The following is a 17,744-nucleotide window of genomic DNA, read 5'->3' on the forward strand; positions in this document are numbered from 1 at the left end:
GCCTTTTTCTCTCGTTCTAGCTGTACTCTTCCACAATAGGCAGGTATTTGTAAGTCTGGTAGTGTGGGCCTATTGTTCCCATAGTGTTTCCCGATGCAGCTTGAGTTCCTGAAAGAGAACACCTCCAGGTTTCAGTATGTAACCCTAGTTCCCTTAAGGGAACAATACGTTGCATCTCAGTGTCGCACTACTGGAATCCCTGCGAGCTCTTGCTTCATTCCTAGAAGCTGAAGCCGGTTCCACCACACATGCTTTTATGCTTCCTGGTCTCTGCGTTACCCATCCATTGGACTGATTACACATGTGATTCAGAAAATGGTCATGATGAAGCATCTTGTTTTCTCCGAGAACTAGGGTTACATAGTGCGTAACCCAGAGACGTTTCTGCCCTCTCGCCCACTTAAAGACTGATCCCTAAGGTTTGGATCTCTCACTCCTTAGGATTAATTTCAGATTGCCAGCATTCAGTAGAGTTTTGGGGTCTAATAAATCGAAAATTTTTGACATTACTTTACAATTTTGGGTAATTTGTATTTAATGCAATATTCATCACTAAATGTGCAATTCAAAACGTGCAAAGTCAAAATGGAAACTACAACCTAACAACAAATTAACCATCTATGATATACTGAAACTTCATGTCCTCTACCATATGCTGTTAGAATTACAGACAAAATATTGTCCTTTTCTAGAATGACTGCTCGCCCAGAAAGTCCCACATAAAGCATGTCTAAGCAGTAAATAACTCCAAAATTTAATTTTGTTAAAGCAAAAGGTTTGGGTTAACTTGTTAAATTATTTCAAAGTGTGAACTTCAAAATACCATTCTCTGTCCATTTCTTCCAGATGAAAACTTTATTTACACATTGTGTAATGACCCCAAAAAAATGTAAAATGTAAAGCCTGCATAGATGTAGAGGTAGCTCTTCTTTCTCCATTGCCTCATAGTACATTTTCAGAAGCAGTGGAGATACCTCAAATACATATAATTAAAAAAAACTCTGCATTGTTTATCTTTTGTTAAAATATTTTCTTTTACATATCTCTCTTGAAAGAAGACAGACCTTTCAGTTGGTATGTCATAAAATTAAAATTTAACTAAAAAATAACTAGTACATAATGCATTGACTGAATTATCACATGATAGCTAGAATTGTTTTATAGTACTACTATTAAAAATTTCAAGTAGCCATCATAAGACATTGAAATAGCAACAGTGACAAAATACAAAGAAAGAAGATACATATTCACATAATAATAAAAAAAACTATGTCAGGTAGAAATATTATACAGAAACAGATCAAATTTTAAGAGCATGCTTAAGTCAAAAATCTGAATACATGGACTTCCAATTCATGAGAATGAGCTGCCTAGGCAATAAAGTCACCACTGCTACACTATACAGTTTGGGAGACAACTAACAAGAGTGTAGTAATGTTACTGGTTCAGTTGTACAACTAAGGTCAAAATCAGTAAAAATTTAGTTGAATTTAGTTCTGGGCCAACTCAATTCAGTTCAAGCTAGTGTATAGAGAGTATGACTTCCATTAATTGATGAAGAGTGTGTTCAAGGATTGAGTTTTAAACTTTTTCCTCAAGTACCAGAAGCATGGGTTAACTTTACAAATAAAGTTCTGTTTCATAAATTATTTAAAGTGACAGCTAGGTAGGGCAAATTTTTCTTGATGTTGAGTAAAAGACTTGAAGTGTTAAAGTTGTTTGATCAGTTATACGTAAGGAGCTTGACAGGTTATACTAACAGTTCAGATTGACTGTGTTAAGAGTCAGAAACCTAAATATGTCTATGGAAGACAAATCATGACATGCTGAAATTCAATCAAGACATAGACATAGTGTCAGAAGAAATCGCCATGTTCTTTCATGAATAATTAAGTAATTATAGTGTATTTATAAAGTATTTATTTATATGAAATTGTATGGTGTAACCTGTAAAGTGGAGAAAATCAAAAATCATAAATGCAATATCATAAATAATTATGAGTCAAGAAAACATCATCAATTTGCAATAATGCTTGATAATATCACATACTGTGATGTTATTACAATTTAGATTTTAAACCCAGAAAATTAAAATAGTGCAAAATAATCACATTTTCTCACAAGCTAAAAATAAAAATCGAAAGAACTCTGTTTACATCTAAGACGTGGTTTGGTGTGTCCTTACTATTTATTTGTTCAGATGTATTTATCCAAACTCTCAAAAGCTTCCTGTTTTGTGTATTTTCTCCATTCATCTGGAATCTCACCCTGTCCCACAAATGTTTTATTGTAGTATTTTTCCAGATCTTTCTGGAACTTGCACACAAACCACTTCCAGTAAGGCAGTTCAGAGAGGTCAGAGGTAATGCTCCACTTTGCATAATCTTCTCCTGCTCTTCTGTATTCTCTCCAGGGGACTTTATCAGGAGTCATTGGGATAAAAATATAGATTGCTATTTGCTACTGCTGATGTGCAGATATGAGTAGACAGGTTTTCTGTGTTGAAGTAATGTATTCCACTTAGTCCAATAATACGATGAAAAGAAACACTGTGATCTTCATCATGGTTTTCTATGGTGTTGGTGCAGATGGCTTTACAGAACGGACACTGAACCCAACAGCACTGACAGAGGTGATCAATCAGAAGCTCACTTGGCCTCAACTTGAGGTCCAGTTTTTCATCAAATGCATTAGTTTTGAACTCTCTGCTTATGTCAGACATTATAGTAGGGAGTTCTTTTTTTATCACATCTTCTAGAAGGTTGAAATCATCAACATCTTCATGATTCACTCCACTGAGGTCTTTTACAGAGAATACAACCACATCTGAGAGCTGCTGTGTAAAAAACTTCAACCACAAACCAACATCTCCTGTATTTATTTGAACATATTCAGTAGCTTCATGAGCTGCTTTCATGATCTTCTGCTGCAGGAGTTTAATGTTCTCATTCATCTTGGGTGAAACACTGACACTGAACTTATCAGTGGTGTACTGACTGACTTCATCTCTAATGAAAGTCTTAAAGTGATCTTTGGGACTATTAATGTATTTCATGTATTGGTCAAAATCCTCCTCTTCTGCCAGTGTCTTCAAGATGTGTTTTTCAAGATTTGATCTGTTTCCATTCAGTGATTCACAGTTTGATCTCATTTCACCTGCCAAATCTCTGGCAGTCTTCTTGTAGACACTTTGCTCAGTGGGCTCTTTAAGTTTCTGACAGATGATCTCACCAAAAATAGCAGCTGATGTTGCACCATGGCAGTATTTCCGAAAAATGCCATAATATTCTTCTCTCTTCCTCTCCAAATAAAGTACTGGGTCATTGGTGTCCCGGAACAGTCTGTGTTGGTCAGTGATTGTCTTGTTTGCTCTCTCACAGATGGAATAAGCCAAATCAATGAAGAATTCATTCTTGAAAACATATTTCACTGGTCCTTCCTGATGCTCTGTAACTCTTGTCTTGATGTAATCTGTGAGTTGTTGAATGCAGCTTATGTTGTAGCCCATTTTTGAAATATTAAAGGACGTGATCATTCTGTTTGTCTGCTGAGCGACATCTGTTACTAACGCTTTTATTTCAGTTTCTTCCTCTGGCAACAAAGCATGTCTGTATGATTCTTTTACTGTTTTTACAGCCTCTCTGATCTCTCTTTTTGTGGACCTTTTGAAAATAACATATTCAGAATAACTCAACACAGTAAAAATATTGTACTCATTTCCTTCTTTCCAGTGGTCCACAGGCAGATGTCCCTGATAGATGTCATTGAGGATCTCTCTTACATCTCTTAATATGTCAGTGTCTTTGCTTGAGGTGTGAGTGTCTCTGATGATCATATTCACACACTGTTCCCAAAACAAATCAAACTCTTCCTTTAGTGTTTCTTCATCTTTTGCTTTGTCTTTGAGTTTTAAGGCAAGCTCTTTGCTCTTTTCATAGAGAGTGTTTTCATGATGTGTCCTCTGGTCATCAATCTTTTTCTTAAGGTCTCGTTGTTGAAGAATTTCATTTAATTTCCTCTTTGTTTCTCTCACAATGTTTTCCTGAAGCTCTTTAATTTTGATTTCAAATGATGTCTTCCACTGAATCAGTATATCTTTATCTTTGTCTTTATCAAAGATTTCAGACATTAATATTTTCACATCTTCACTTGTCTCCTTAAGCTCTTTTTGAAGATCATTTTCCTCGACCTCATAAATTGCTTCATTTTCTATTTTGTTGTGTAGTTTGTTCTCAGTTTCCAGCATGGCACTGCGAAGCCTCCAGGACCACTTGCTGTATTCGGTCTCAAGTTTCCTGTAGGCTGCAACTTCAAGAGAATTTCTGAAGCTGAAGACAAATCTTTCTTTCAGTAAAGCCTCCCAGAGATCTCTAATACGAACCTTTAAATGTGCCAGCATCATTTCATCTGATTTTGAAGCATGAGACATAATAGTTTTCTTTAGTTCTTGAACATTCTCACAATATGAAGGGTGTGGTGGTGCCATGGGAGGGCTGCCCTCCCAGAGATGAGAAAAATACTTCACATCATTTCGTACATCAAATTTAATGACATCACTGAAATACTCTGCATCACAGACTTCCTCTTCAGCAGCGAGTTTTGTCATCTCATCCAGCGTCTTCTGCAGTCGTCTCCTTCCCTCCATGTTCTTCTCTATAGCTGTGACATCTGAAACATTCTGATGTACAAACATGCAGCTGGGATTCAGTTTGACCTTCTTCATCCTCAGAAAGGCCTGAACAACAATCTGAAGAATGTCCTGCATCTCAGTTTGGTTTTCACCAAAAATGTTGATCAGTGTCAGATTCCCAACACCAACAACAAAAGTGGCCAATTCATTGTCATGATGTCTTGTTGATCTTCCAGCTAGCTCCAGAGCATGAAGACCCTCGGTATCAACAACCAGAATATAGTCAAAGTTCATCTGTGTTCTCATCTCGTCTGAAACTCTGACCAGCTGCATGAAAGCTCCTCTGGTGCATCTGCCAGCACTGACAGCAAACTGGAATCCAAACATGGCATTCAGCATGGTCGATTTCCCAGAGCTCTGGATCCCTAAAACTGACAGCACAAAGACTCTCTGGTCTCCCAGTTTCTGGATGAGTAGATCTAAAACAGCTGAGATCCAGATCACAGGAACATGTGCAGCGTCTCCATCCATCAGCTCCAGTGGAAATCCAGATATCATCATCTCTGCTGCAAGACTCGGGAGAGAAGAGAAGTTAAACTGTAGGTCTTTCTTGTTCTTCTTCAAAGATGAACATGATTCATAGATCTGACCAATCTCCCTCATGATGTGCTCCAAACCAAAGGTAGCTGTTTGTAGTTCCTCAGAAATTTTCTCAAGTTTAGTTTGTTCAGCTGTCAATTTCTCAGATTTTTCATTGTTTTCTTTTAGTTTTACAACTGTTGACCACTGTTCATCATATTTTTGATGAAGAGCAGAAATATCCTTAGAGATATATTCATCCAGGAAGATTCCAAGCCATTTAAGAAAATAAATCTTATTCTCAGCATGCAAGTGGATTTCATTAATAAATGACTGCATAAAAATATGTGTGTTAACTGCATGCTGCTGCTCACGTATTTTCCTCAAGTTTGCTTGTTTTAGGCTTATGTCCATTTCCAACTCTTTTGCTTGAGGTCGATGTAGTTCTTTGTTCTTCTGACTCCACTGATGCCACAGTTTTCCCTGATGAGGCAGAAATGATTCTTTGATTTCTGTCAGATGTTTATTCTCCAGTAAAGATATCATCTGCTGTGCCGCTTCTCTTCCTGTCTTGCAGCCATCATCATCTTCTTCATCAACTCTGAGTATATCTGAATGTTTGGACACATTTTCAAGACTGAAATTTGAGTCTTGTTCTGCATACGAGAGACAACGAACTATAGCTCTCCTGAGTTCTTTAGATACATTTGACTGATTTCTATCTTTCAAACCAATTTTAAATTTCCGTTTTTGTCTCAATGACAGAAGATTCATCCTCTGTAAAAAGACAAATAAGTGGCTTCCTGTCCCTGTACAGGTTTTGGATTATTGTAGCATTTTTGTCATTCCTGTCCAATTGTGGTAAAAGAACAACATTGACTGAGCTCGTTTCAGTGAGTATCTGCAGCTGTTTCTCGTGGTCTCCTGCATCACCGTGTAGATTACAGAACGCAACACAGTTAGTGAATTTATCAGTGTTTTTTCCAGAAGGACAGTACCAGGCGATCTCCACCACTCCATCCATCAGGACTCTGGTTCTGCTGCTGCCTGAGCAGTTTCTGTGGAAGAATGTGTTGTGTTTTTCATTGATCAGACTGTTCATCAGCTGAGACTTGGATGAAGACACAGAGCCAAATCTAAAGAAAGACACCATTGGAGTTTGTGCCTTGTAGATTGGTTTAATTTGACTGATGATTTCATTATATGTGTTTCTCATCTTCCAGCTCTTGCTGATTTGTCTAAATGTCCAGAGAGGAAACTCAATCTGTTGTGTGAATAGTTCAGGAACAAGCAGAGGCAGAGCATACTGACATTGGGACAGTTTAGTCACCATCAGCTGCTTCAGAAACCATCAGCACAATGAAACACAGCCATCTGAACATCCATTGGGTGAACGTGGTCTGACTGACTTGTTGTGTTAGAAAAAGACATTTCTTGGAAAATATCACTCTCATCTTTAGATGAGTCATTGTTTCTTTGTTGTGATTTGCATGCTTCATTAGCCTCGTTAACATTAATGTATCTTGCTCTGTAATCCATCATCAGTAGTTTTTGTATGAAAGTCTGAACCAGCTCCTCCTCAGCACAATATTCATGGGATTGTAATGAATGTGCAGTTAACTGAAAAACATCTGCAGTTCTTAGTTTATTGTTGTGCCTGCCTTTAAGGTAAAGTCTTTGAAATAGATTGTTAATTTTTTCAGTTTCTTTCTGATTTAGGCATTGATCTTGTCTGACGTCTGTTCCAAAGGCCTTCTTTTTTCCCTAAAAAATATAAATAAAATTTGCATTAATCAATGGTTTAAAGAACTAAACAGTAAACTAAAGCTACTCAAATTTCCAGGTTTGTACAGCACTAGTAAACTATAGCACCGTAAACTTCTATTAGGGAACAGTCATAACCTTAGACATTTTACATGCTAAAACATTACCTATTTTATATCTGACTTTGGGATTTTCATTAGTTGTCAGTTATAATCATCAAAATGAAAAGAAATAAACTTTTGAAATATATAAGTCTGTGTGTAATGAATGAATATAATATACACGTTTCACTTTTTGAATGGAATTAGTGAAATAAACTTTTGATGATATTCTAATTATATGGCCAGCACCTGCAGTTGGCAAGCTACTAGGATCCTTTTTCCATCATACAAATCAGCCCTATAGGAATAATTTATCTATAGGAATCAACTTATCTTCTACTCATGGCACTCACATTTCAAGCATAAACAGCATCATCCCAGAATACTTCGTGCAATACACTACTATGAACTATGCCATCAAACTCATTCACTTAGCAGGAGCTTCGCTCATCATAGCCCATCATCATTCACTTAGGAGCTTTGCTCATCATAGCCCATACCACTGTAGTGGACAGCACATTCAGGGCCCAGTTTATGGTGAGGCCAGCTCCTTGGCATGGAATTAAAGGTTGAAGGAGTCTAGAGGTAGAGGTAGTGTTCCTAGGGGTTCTAGACTGTCTGAGGCTGTGGAATACTTGGAATAATCTCACTTGTTATCTGCAAGATGGAATTGGGTACCTTTGAATTTTTTGAGAATGCTGAAGGTGAGCTGTGGTTTAGATTCTGATGTTGTCGTTGGCTCTTGGAGACACTCTACGAGAGTGCTAGAGAGGGTTATCGAGAGTTGAGGGCTGGAGGAGAAGCTCACAAGGAGAAAGAGCTTTTCTCCATTTTCCAAGTCTACTATGCGAATAATGATCTAGGTTCATAGATGTTGCTGATGCGAAGGATAAAGCTTGGGAACTGTTTGAGAGTTTCTTGTGAGTGTTTATCTGTATCTCTAATGTTGGATCCATTGTGAATTTTTAGAGAAGGAGACAAACAGTATGGTATGAGGCAGTATATGAAGGTTTTAGGAAGTTAGGTGACTCCCAAACCTCAAAACAAAAGATGTTCTTATTAGCACTATTGAGGTTTTCAGAATTTTATTCTTTGATTGAATATGATAAGAAAGAATGATACAAGAATGAAACAAATCTTTCATGTTTTCATTTTATGTTCAGACCTGTAAAGCATTTTGACCAGTAAAATATGTACTTCAGGCACTCACCCCATGCTTTACTCCAGTCTCTGATGCTGTAGTGTCTTCCATTGTTTCTTCATGTATTGCAGGTTCTGCTTTAAAAAAAGCAGAAAGGAAATGCTTCAAATGTATTAATTTGTATAATTTTTTAAATGTTTAGAAAACATTTTTTGTACTTCAATGATTATTATTTTAACAGTTGATGTATTAACAGTGATACAACGGAGAATGTTAGACCACACCTACCTGTCACCTCATTTCTTCTCTATAAAACATTGTTAAACTATGTGAATACCATTACTCAACCTGTAATCGACTGTGATTCCCAACATCTGAGTTGGGATGTTCACGTCCAGTTCTGATGTTCACCAATCCTCTGATCTCAGCACATTTGAGTTTGCTAGCCCTAGTTTAGAGCCTCATCACATCATGGCCGTCATGCCAGAGTCTTCAGCCATCATGAAAGGCAGTGCCCAGGTATTCGAGACTGATGTCCATTATCGGCCGACTCACCATTAATATTGATGATGATGAGTCTACCCCAGGGCCTACTTTCTGTGTTGGATTCAGTCCTTGAACTTTCAGCTCATCAACAGCTAACATGTACACGCTCTCGTTGACGGTTTCATCAGTTTCTGCCTGCTGTGGTGATCTTCTGCTCTGGGGTTCTTTGGTCCCATCCAATCTGGCCTTTTAATTGATTACATTTTTTACAAAGCTATGGAAGCTTGTGTCTTGTGCTTAGTGTTCTGTCATTGAAGATAAACTTTAAACATTAACATAAAACTTTAAACATAAACATTTTGCACTTTTTGTGTAAAAACATTTTGATGTAAGGTAATTTGATGTGACTAGTCTTTTGTTAAATAAAGATGCTTGAAAATTAAAAAAATAATCTGATCTGCTGTGGTGGTCATCTGCTTTGGCATGGTCATCCACTCCACCACCACCCTGTCTGCTCCGCCTTAGTATTCTGGCCAGACTGTCCTCATCAGTCTACATTATACCAACCTGCCTCAGTTCCTTCCCTTGTCCATCTCAGCACCACTATCATCTTGGATTTTTTAGGAGTGTCTATAATCAACTCTTTAGAGTTTTCCAAGTTCCCCATGTTTATTGCCCTAGTTACTCCTATTTGTCATCATAGTACTTAATCGGCTCCTTCCTCTTTGTTAACTTGTTTCCCTGTGTATTCATACCACTCTATGATGAAGCAAGCGCAATTGCTTAATCGAAGTTGTGTGAGTCCATAGCTGCATCCCAATTCCTAGGCTACATCTTGTGAAGGACCCATTGGAAGGCCGACTGTGTCACGATGATGAGACAAAGACTCAATCCCAATTCACAATCCACCGGCAAATAAAGGATACATCAAATGGGCACTTCTCAGCCTTCCCTATCCCAGAAATCTCTGTGCGCCAGTGAAGACACTGTGAAGTGGCTGATGAGCACTTATTGTAAGTAAGTATTGTGTTTTTAATTTACTCAGTATTTGTTTATTTTTATTGTAGTGCTGTCACGCTAGATATGTCCACAAATGTTTTAGGCAGACTTGATAATCCAGGTATATGATTTTTGGGGTGTTTTTTTACGCATGTGCTGCTGTCACATTTTCTAACCTTAAGATTGCAGCCCTGTCTTAAAATGTTTTAATTCAAAGTCTTTTCTCTTCTTTTAGTTCTGGAGAAAATTGGGCTGCTGGGAAACCTAAAATTGTTTTGAAAATAAATTGTTCTGCACTAAAAGTACTTTTTAGAACTAATATCAATATCAATCTCAGTACTTCTCACTTGTATGTTTTGGTGTTTGGTGTTTCGCTAAGTAATCAAGTTAGATCCGTTGCTAAGTAATCAATAAAGAGACAGGAGGAGTAATCTGAAGGCCAGTGAAGTGACTGAGTTTTTTGGTTCGCAGGTTGTTTTTTACAACTTTGATTTTTTTCTGAGAACCTTTTATGCTTATACTTAACTGCAGAAATTATGTAGAGGATGTGGTACTGTACAGATATTTTGAACATCCTTTATTCTGTTGCTTATTTTCCTATTTTACTGTATTGCATCTCTAGGCAAAGTTGAAGTTGAAATTGTGTGTAGTAAATTGTTAAGTAAAATAAGGAAGGAAAACACTATTAGGTGAAAAGGAGCACTGCAATAAGACTATCTTGAGGCTTACTACTAAGCAATTATAACATTCACAACATGCAAACAAAGTTATTAAAAACAACATGTAGTAAGAAATGCAACAAGAAAGCTGAATGAGCACATTTAGTTTGTAGATACTGCTGTTTTCTTTCGCAATAGTGTTATAGTTGTGTAAGGTTATTCAAAGGCAGAGTACAGTATTTGCATTTTAGTGGTCAAAGGTCTCATCAGTGGTCATGTTTGTTTTTTTTGGTTTTTTTATCCTAATAAGGCTTAAAATTAATGCATTGCCACTAATCTACCTGCAACATGTTTGACTGGCTGATAAAAAAAAAAAAAGGCAGTTTCAGTTTCTGCGTAGTTACTGCACTTTGTCTTTGTAGGGCAGCAGAGCACCCTTGTAAACTGTCCATGTAATTTTTGAGCATTTCAAGCAATATATCAATATGGTACATCTTGGTAATCAGTCTCCACACAGTGTCCCTTGCTCGACTGTTCTCCAGGGTAGGAATACCAGAGGAGATCTTGACAGAAGGCACTCAAGTTGTGGCTTCTCATCAAGTTATGGCTTATGGGGCAGCTGATCCAGCGGTTGAGCATCAATGCTTCAGAAAAAGCCTATACCACCCACAGACAGACAGCTTTAAACCCTCAACACCCTTGTATATTGTGGATACGCTGTGGATATATTTGTAACTTTTATTCTCCTGTTTTGTTGTTTCATTGCTACTGTTTTGGTTTATGCTGCTTATTTTGTGTGCACCTGTATATGATTTACTGTGCTTTGTTCATTAGCACTGTTAATAAATGCATGAGAGTGCCATGCAACTGAGCCATCATTTTTCACACTACTCTCTCTAATTAAAATAATGAATATAATCACTACAATACAGTGAAGGGCAACCTCAAACAATATCGTGAAACATGAAAAAACTAGCACTTTTGATACATACCATTTTTCAGTTCTTCTTCCTGTTTTATTGCAGTGTTGAAGATCTCTCCAGTGTAGTGCTGCTGTTTATTCTCATCAAACAGGTGATCAATCTTTTTCATCAGTTCTCTCATCTCCGATTGGTTGTTCATAGATTTGTTGCACGTGTGATATCTTCCTCCACATTTCTCTAGAAGCTGCTCCAGAACAGGGTTTCTCTTCATATCATCTTTTAGAGTGTCACACTCCTCTTCTCTCTCATAGGTGAAAAGAATCACGACGAACTGAATAACTTTGTCCCCAAACACTCTCTGCAGCCAATCAAGACCCATTTTATCAGCGTCTGTTAACTGGCCCAGTCGCACAACAAAGATGAAGGCATGAATTTCATTTTCATTTACTAGTCGCCCGATGACATGATTAACAGCGACCGGGTTAAGTTCGTTCTCGTGTAAGCCAGTCATGTTGATTACTGAGATGTGACGTTCTGATATCTTCCTCTGTAAAGGAACAATTGTGAGAATTTCTACATTTTTAATATCCGGTTGTTTTTCTCCAAGTAGAATGTTCTTGTGTCCAAACTGGATGGCTGAAGAGTTTCCAGTTGATAAAATGGTTAGATTGGGAATTATGATTTCTAAAAACAACAACAACACCAAAAGTCTGTCGTTAAAGATATCAGAACCCTGCGACATAAGAACAAGTCTTAATCAGCAATGTAAATACTGCATTTGGTTTTTTTTTTACCTAGGCTTTTATCGGATGAATCGGAGTCACACTGTTCGAGTGCGCCACAGTCTGTCTCTAAGGAAGTGTCCATGGCATCATCTGGATATAAATCTGTTATTGAATCACTGGAAAGAAAAGTAAATATTAAACAGGTCAAATATTGCACCACACAATATCGTTTGATTAAAGCTAACACGACCAATCTTGTTGCATTTTATCAAAAGTAATCAGTCCTGCGTCCACTTTTTAAATAAAGTACAAATGTATAACGGGATTAACTGCACTTTTTTGTAAATAAAGTGGTACAGAAATTACTGATGTCACACACAGTTAGGCTTTACATATAAATTGTGCTTGGTGTAAAAAATGTTGCACTTTCTATTAAGTAGACAGTTCCTGATGCGTTACCATGGTATTATCTAACTCTTCCCACTTTACACATACTTAAATCTACCCATCAGCACTATTCTGATTACTCTTGTACTGTTGTTACAAATTGAAAAGGGTTTGTTACCAATGTCCTGTTACACATGTGTACTTGTACACTGTGGTTACATACCACATCTAATTACTATATGAGTACACAGGTATTAGGCACACCTATGTGGTTGGATTATCGTTTCCAGCTTTGCTAATGTTTGGACATTCTTGCTTACAGCTCTGCGCTTTGCTCCCCATTTCTGTACTTTTTACTTCAGCAGATCAGCACAGTACTCAAACGAAACATTTCTGACACAAACGCTAAAATTAAAACCCGACCAAAACACATATTAGACGGGAATCGGAAGCTTTTATAAACACTCTCGATGGTGGTTTTAAGTGAGCAAATGCAGAATATAAATCTTACTTATTGTAGCATAATTTATCTTATGTAGCATAATGACGAGTCTTTAACTCAGAGTCAAGTTTAAAGGTGTCACGAATGAGGGGTCTGAGGCGTGCAGATCCAATTGCAGGCTTTTATTAAACGAAGGCATGGTCAAAGCAGGCAGGCGTCAAATCACGGCAAACAGGTGTATCAGAGACGAGGCAACAACAAAATCCAAAAACAGGCAGAGGTCGGGTCAGGCAGCAAACAATCACAGAATCAGAAGACAGGCAGGGTCAAAACCAAGGAATCTATAACTCGGAAAACACTCGGAAACTCGGGAACAACAATCTAACAATAATACAGGCGAACAATGCAACCCGCAGGTGAGGGGCCTACAACAGTCTTTATAGTCCACTGACAGGAAGTAGAAGCAGAGGGAGTGATCGCAGATCACCCAGAGGTAAGAGCTCCCTCTGCTGGCTTGGGGACAAAAGGAGTCTGAGTCAAGTCTCGAGTGTTTGGTCAGAAGTCAGAGTTCAGTCTCAAGTCATTTAATGGCTTGCTATTAAAAATCTAATATAGAATACTTATGAACTGAAATATTTACAAAGCTGCTTTGTAGACTACATACAAAATATATAATCTATAACCTGTAAATAAAAGAGGTGATATGACGCAAGATTAATGTACATCCAGACTTTTACTTATCTATTTAATCTATTACCATGTTTTTCTGTAATCAAATTCTATAATAAATTTGACCTACCATAACACAAAGAAATATTTGACACAGATTATAAAAACTCCAAGAGATGTAGCCTCTATATTTTCTTCTAAGCAAAGCTTAGAGAAGAAAGTTTCAAAGTTTAAATTCCATCCTAGCCATCTAAGAACAAATATCCAAATTATAAACAGGCATACATAATTTTTCTAATATTTTCTTGTCACATCTAGTTTGAATCGCTAGTCAGAGTAATCATAGGTTATTGAAAGTAAGAAAAATAATATTTCCAGCATAGATTTTTTTCTGCTGTATTTTAGTGAAAGTAATCTATAATTTTGCCGCTCACCGCGTTTCTGTTGTTGATAAAATAACCCAGTCATCCACAGCTCGTGAACTTGTACATGTCCAGAGAAAAAACTGAATTAAGGGCTTGAATAAAGCGCGTTTGGCTTTAGATAAAAATACTAGAGGATATAAGTATTAGGCTATAAGTATTTAGGGATAAAAGACTCAAGTTGCTTTTAAAATATTCAGAAGTCTCTATCGTCAAGTCAAGTCTGGAGTCATTTCAGGTCAACTTTGATTGTCACGAATATCGTATATTGCTGTGGTAGTATCCTCTACACCACATACAGCTATGACAAGGCCTGCAAACACTGGTATTCTCCCACCCCTATACAGCTTGAGAAGAGATTTGAAGCTTTAAAGAATGAGGAATCCCCAAATATGAACATGGATCGGATCAGCCAGCAGCTAACGTCATGGTGCTGAATCAACAGTGAATCAGTCAAGTACCTCAAATAAAACAATGCTTAATATACACAGCATTTATCGTTACACAATGTTTATTTTTTTTAAAAAAAGTTGTATCTTTACGTTGTATTGTTGTATTAAGAACTAAAGACCTACCTGATTGTGGAGATCTCTCTCCATCCATTTCCTGATTTCAAAAATAGCAAACGAAAGTTCTCTGGTGACCTTTAACCCTCTGTGTTTGCCGAAGTCACATGATATATGTGATAATGTTTTCTTTTATGATTGTAAACCTTGTAGCATTTGAACACCTGCCTATTTGTTATATTTCGAAAATAACATTTAATATTAAGCTAACAGTGCAGAAAGTCAGAACAGGCCTCTGGGTTCTATAGCAATCATCTGATAACACAAGTGTACTGCTTAATAGTAAGTACAGAGAACAACTCTTGACTTCAGAAACGCACTCAGTGTCCTCAACAATGGACCTTTCTCTAATTGATTCACAGGAAAACCTTTCTTTGAATCAACACACATATCCTTCAGATCACTGGGCATATGTTGTTGTTCTTGTTTATCGTCTTTGGTATAATTTCGGCTTGATTATGATGTATCTATCAACCCCCAATCCAGTGTATAAGCAAATGACCATGATCAGAGACATAAAAGAGTCATAAAAGTCTCCCTGCGGAAGTTTTTGACCTTCACAAACTTCAAAAGGCCTCATTCGAATGCTCCGGTCTTCTATGTTTTTTATTATTTGAGCACCTCTGCAACCCTTAAGTTTTGGTGCCAGAACTTGTGGCCTTGACTTTCCATTCAACCAAAGATCCTTACCTGGAGGATCCATTACCTGGAGGAGTTTACCGTTTCTGTGCCCGATTCTGCTGTGGACTGCGAATTTATCGGCTGGTCTAATGTCTTCCTTTGTGCAACTGAGGAGGTGTAGTTGATCCTACATCCTACTTCTGGGTGAATCTTGCCAGTATTCTGGCACATCAGAGACCATGAATTTGAAGTATTGCCACCAACTTAAACATGAGAGCACCTACATTAGTACATGCAGGTAAAATGGGCACACTCCACCTTCCCAGTGCTGCTCACAATGACCCAGGGCTTTAGAGGAGGTTCATCCAATCTCTGTGAGTGCGTAACCTTTTACTTATATAACAACAGTAAATGAAAAGAGCTGTGGGCACAGGTTAATATATATATATATATATATATATATATATATATATATATATATATATATATGTGTGTGTGTGTGTGTGTGTGTGTGTGTGTGTGTATGTATGTATGTATATACGACAAACGACACACAACAAAGCTGAAATTCATCCAGACTCAAAAAGAGTAGCACAAGCCAGAATTCGGCTCAAAATAGGAGGAAAATTGCAGTGTTTGTCAGACTTGAGGACCATGAGTACTTCCCATGCTTTGTCACCCTGAGAAACATTAGGCCCAAAAAGCAGAGACAGCAAAGCCTAATTAGACACCAATTGTCATGGCCATCTCCTCCAATTGTGCCTTCGGTTGAGAATCACTTTGAAATGGGGCAACTGGGAAACTTTAAAACGTAATGAATGAAATTGTTCTGTACATTACTTTTGTATTTAAGTTTTTGTAAATTAAGCAAAGTAATATCTGTGCATTGGGTTTTTGGATTATAAGTTGAAATGTGTAAATAAAAGATAAGAAATAGATCTGAAATTTGTTTATTTTTGCAAAGCAAGTTTGAAATCTAAAAATTGTTTCTCTACTAATTACAAAATAACTTCAATACAACATCATAAAAACATCAAAAAAAAAAAAAAAAAAAAAAATAATAATATATATATATATATATATATATATATATATATATATATATATATATATATATATATATATATATATATATAATAAACACATAAGGGAGACCCTAGTGGTGCTGGACAGGGATAGGCTGCCACAACAGAGAGCCTGCATACATCTAAATGCATACATCTTTAATTTAAAGCATTATCTTTAATGTACTTATGGTATGAGGAGTGTAGGTAAGTTATGTCATGGTGTGGTTTAGCGGGAAGGAGCAAGGTAGTTAATCTGCAGAAATGTATTTGTATATATATCTGGGAACACCTGGTGATGCAATCAGGAAATAATTGAAAATGATTGGAAGTCCTGGTCGGCCACGTCCTATGTAGGTCACAGCGACTTTGCTTTGGTTTCTCATAGGTTTCATGAACCACATCCTCTTGTACCACTGTTTGAAGAATTTATCTTCTTATTAATCTGGCCATAGGATTTAGCTAATTTTAGTAAATCTTTGTTTACTACTGTTAGAAAAACCTTAACTTAAAAGGCTGAGGAAACTTGAGGAAAATGTTTTTCCTTAATTCTCTAAGCTTTGTTTTTGTCTTTAGTCGTTTAAAAACAAAGTATTTTCCACATACACATATCAAATGTATCCTCAGTCTAATCTCTTTTTCCACACATTTGCATGCGTCAGGTGAATTCTGGCAAGCAAGAACAGGTAGAACTGGTATGCCAACTGCCAAACAGTTCAAATCGAAAGCAAACGTTAAACCTTCGTAGGTGAGAACATTTAGAGACTCTTTCACAGATCTCACTTTAAAGTAAGTTATTTGCTTCTAATTTTCTGTTTTATCGTATATGTATTTGCATGTTTATTGTTAGATCTGTGTACGCTTGGATCGTTTGATGAACTAACACCAGACAATAAACTCAAGAAACCGAAGAACTAAACGAGTTAAATGCCTCTGTCATAGCTAGCAATGGTTTCAGCGCCGCCTCCTCACAAAAATTGTGAGGATTGGTCCTGAATCACTGTTAAGCTAAGACTCCTAGTTAGAAATTGTTAAGGTTAGGAGCTCTCGTTTCACTTTCTGTTGTTCTCTCGTGAGTTGGCTGTCTCTGTGTTTGTAGATTTTCTTTCTCGTGGACCTTTTGCTGAGACTTCTCCACTCTCCTGCCACCTGTACTCTCTTCTAAAAAAGTTATTTCCATTCATGTATAACCATGGGGAATATTGCTGTATGCAAATTTTCTTTATTTCTGATTAAGTGTTTCAGTAATGGAGATGGGTATCATTGAACTTATTATTGAACTTTAACATTCTGATTCTGCTTATCAATTCCCAGTTTCAATACTAGTGTTGGGAACTTTTTTAGCTTCTTTTTAAGAAGAGACCAGGAGATTCTTGGTAAAGCTCGTTTTTATTTCGTTGCTGTAGTCATCTGCAAGAAGTCTTCAAGAAATCTGTAAGAAAAATTGTCAAGCAATCTCCAAGAAAAAAATCTAACTAAAACCTAGCACAGTGAAGTTTATGTTTTAAGGGGGAGGAGTACAGAGAGGTGGAGACCAGTAAAACAAAAGTATGCAAATGCAGAACA

The 17,744-nt window shown here is 37.0% G+C and overlaps 1 protein-coding gene across 1 annotated transcript; it reads right to left on the reverse strand.

The window, feature by feature from the left end:
- Window positions 1–1,905: 1,905 nt before the first annotated feature.
- LOC122331508 (interferon-induced very large GTPase 1-like) lies at window positions 1,906–14,548 on the reverse strand. Its single transcript, XM_043228940.1, is given in 8 exon segments — window positions 1,906–2,425; window positions 2,427–5,963; window positions 5,965–6,556; window positions 6,559–6,973; window positions 8,285–8,352; window positions 11,352–11,966; window positions 12,077–12,183; window positions 14,503–14,548. Coding segments are annotated over 7 exon segments (5,529 nt in total). The 5' UTR covers window positions 12,150–12,183; window positions 14,503–14,548; the 3' UTR covers window positions 1,906–2,196.
- Between the last annotated feature and the right edge of the window lie 3,196 nt (window positions 14,549–17,744).

This window comes from Puntigrus tetrazona, unplaced genomic scaffold (assembly GCF_018831695.1).
Source record: "Puntigrus tetrazona isolate hp1 unplaced genomic scaffold, ASM1883169v1 S000000001, whole genome shotgun sequence".
In the NCBI taxonomy this organism is placed as follows: Eukaryota; Metazoa; Chordata; class Actinopteri; order Cypriniformes; family Cyprinidae; genus Puntigrus; species Puntigrus tetrazona.